The sequence below is a fragment of the Cebus imitator genome, unplaced genomic scaffold, assembly GCF_001604975.1.
Source record: "Cebus imitator isolate Cc_AM_T3 unplaced genomic scaffold, Cebus_imitator-1.0 Scaffold190, whole genome shotgun sequence".
Classification (NCBI taxonomy): Eukaryota; Metazoa; Chordata; class Mammalia; order Primates; family Cebidae; genus Cebus; species Cebus imitator.
This window is the reverse complement of record NW_016107505.1, coordinates 652,631-655,590: the sequence shown is the minus strand read 5'-3', so window position 1 is coordinate 655,590 and position 2,960 is coordinate 652,631. Positions and strand designations below refer to the sequence as shown.

The following is a 2,960-nucleotide window of genomic DNA, read 5'->3' as shown; positions in this document are numbered from 1 at the left end:
CTGGGGGTCTGGACTCCTGGGTCTGAGGGAGGAGGGCTGGGGGTCTGGACTCCTGGGTCTGAGGGAGGAGGGGCTGGGGGTCTGGACTTCTGGGTCTGTGGGAGCAGGGGCTGAGACTGGACTCTGGGTCTGAGGGAGAAGGGCTGGGGCCTGGACTCCTGGATCTGAGGGAGGAGGGACTGGGGCCTGGACTCTGGGTCTGAGGAAGGAGGGCTGGGGCCTGGACTCCTGGGTCTGAGGGAGGGCTGAGTTCTTGGGTCAGGGTATCCGCCTGATCACAGCCAGTTCCAGGAGTCATCGCACGATGTCGCTCTGCTCCCAGTGGGGGCAGAAGGGGCGGGCCTGGGGGCGGGGCCTTACGACCCCCAAGGTGGGGGCGGGTCTTGCTTCTGGGCAGGCCTCTGCTGGCATGGGCCCTAAGTGCCGGGCACTGACCACAGCCGGCACCAGAGGGTCAGGCAGGCCTTGGAGGAGGTGAGGTCTGAAGGGCTGAGCCCAGGTCTGGAGGCGGGTAGAGCACCCTGGCCTGAGGTGGGTGGCACCTGAGGGTGACTGTGCCAGGTGGCCCGCGTCCTTGGTCCCTCAGGGGTGCCCAGGCTGCACCTGGAGGCTGTGGCATGGTTGAGGGTGAGGGAAGCAGAATCTGGGGGTCCCCAATTGTGTGAGTTGTATAAGGTTCTGGGAGAGGGGTGGGCTGGGGCCTGGACCCCTGGGTCTGGCAGAGGAGAGGCTGGGGGTCCAGGTCTGAGGTGGCGGCTGGGCTGGGAAAGTGGGACCCCAGGCCTGTCCAGAGCTTGGGGGCTGATCCCAAGTGCTCGGCCCCATGCAGGACCCAGGCGTCCCAGGCGTCCCAGGCGCTCTGCGCAGCCCCGCCCTCCCAGTCCTGGGCCCAGAGCACCTGTTTGTTCTCAGGAGACAGAGGCTACTCATCCACCCCCAGGGCCCAAGTCTGTTTGCTTTGGAAACAAGATGGGGGGAGTCTCGGTTATCTGGTTCATCTTTCAACCTCAGGGTGGCGGGGCAGGGATGTGGGGGCAGGGACATCTGTGAACTGGGGCTTGAACTCACCTCACAGCACAGACTGGTCTCCCCGCCTCTCACCAAGAGGGAGACTGAGTCACAATGAGAAGGGCAATGAGCCCCCAGCCCCTCCTCCTCAGACCCAGGAGTCCAGACCCCAGCCCCTCCCCCTCAGACCCGGGAGTCCAGACCCCAGCCCCTCCTCCCTCAGACCCAAGAGTCCAGACCCCAGCCCCTCCTCCCTCAGACCCAGGAGTCCAGACCCCCTAGCCCCTCCTCCCTCAGACCCAGGAGTCCAGACCCCCTAGCCCCTCCTCCCTCAGACCCAGGAGTCCAGATCCCCAGTCTCCTCCTCCCTTGGGTCTGGGGCCTGAGCCTGGGCGCCCCTCTGTCCTTGCAGAAATGCCCGGCAAACAATCTGAGGAAGGGCCGGTGGAGGTGAGGACTTCAGAGGATGGCGAGGAGGAGGGCCTGGGCGGTCTGACTGTGGAGGAACTCCAGCAGGGCCGGGAGGCTGCTCTGGCTCTGGAGGACATGATGACGCTGAGTGCTCAGACCCTGGTCCGGGCCGAGGTGGACGAGCTCTATGAGGAGGTGCGTCCCCTGGGCCAGGGTCGCTACGGCCAAGTCCTTCTGGTCACCCATCGTCAGAAAGGTACTGGGTGGTGGGGCATGAGGTGGCAGTGTTCAGTTGGGGGCAGGGCACAGGCCTGGGATGGCCCAGGCTGGGGAGGCTGGTAGACCAGAATCAAGTCTTACCTCCACCCTCCAAAGCTTTGTGTTTTTTGTTTTTGTTTCTTTGGCTCGTGGTTTGTTTTTGAGACAGAATCTCACTCTATCGCCTAGGCTGCAGTGCAGTGGCACAATCTCACTGCAACTTCCACCTCCCAGGTTCAGGTGAGCCTCCTGCCTCAGCCTCCCAGGTAGCTAGGACTATAGGTGTGCACTAACACACCGAGCTAAAGTTTTGTGTGTGTATATTTTTCTTTTTTAGTAGAGATAGGGTTTTGCTATATTGGCCAGGGTGGTCTCATACTCCTGGCCTCCAGTGATCTGCCTGCCTCAGCCTCCCAAATTGCAATTGTGATTATAGGCGTGAGCCACAGTGCCCTGCCAAAAGCTGTGTGTTTTGAGGAATTCCCTTGACCTCTCTGAGCCTCAGCTTCCGCCTTTGAAAAACGTGGGTAACGATTTCTATTGGAAGAATGGTTGATCCTCTGAGTGCATGTGGATTGCTCTGGTTGCTGGGGACAATGCTGGTAAGACAGAGCTCCCGGCTCACGAGCCTCATGTGGTGGCTGTAGTGGTCACTGTGGGATGATGCACAGTGATGCTGTCTGCTAAGCACTTAGCAAGGCCGGCACACAGTGGGTGTGCAGGACAGCTCCTTACTCCCTGGACCTTTATGCCAAGTACATACACAGCCTGCATCCTTCCATGAAACAGGAAACATGGAGGAAAGCTGAGGTCAGTCGGTTCAGGGCGCACCTTCTGAGCCCAGCCCTGTGCTGGGGGGTTGAGTGGGCAAGGACCCAGAACTGAATCACAGCCAGTTCCTGCCTTCAAGAATCTCCTAGCGCGAATGCAGAAAGAGCATGCATTCATCTGCTGAGGCTGCCGTAACAAAGGCGGGGGCTTCCACAACAGAACTTTTTCCTTTTTTTTTTTTTTTGAGACAGTCTTGCTCTGTCACCCAGACTGGAGTGCAGTGGCACCATCTCGGTTCACTTCAACCTCCACCTCCCGGGTTCAAGCAATTCTCCTGCCTCAGCCTTCTGAGTAGCTGGGATTACAGGCACAGCTAATTTTTGTGTTTTCTTTTTTTGTTTTATTAGACAGAGTTTCACTCTTGTTACCCAGGCTGGAGTGCAATGGCGAGATCTCGGCTCACCGCAACCTCCGCCTCCTGGGTTCAGGCAATTCTCCTGCCTCAACCTCCT

At 59.6% G+C, this 2,960-nt stretch overlaps 1 protein-coding gene across 1 annotated transcript in view; it reads left to right on the top strand.

Annotated features, from left to right (window-relative positions):
* The first annotated feature begins 395 nt into the window (after nt 1-395).
* Nucleotides 396-2,960, top strand: part of SBK2 (SH3 domain binding kinase family member 2) — an 8,719-nt gene continuing 6,154 nt past the window's right edge. Inside the window, exons 1-2 of the mRNA XM_017546585.2 lie at nt 396-474; nt 1,421-1,675. Coding sequence (XP_017402074.1) covers nt 1,423-1,675 — 253 coding nt within the window. The 5' untranslated portion in view covers nt 396-474; nt 1,421-1,422. The remainder of the gene's footprint in view (nt 475-1,420; nt 1,676-2,960) is intronic.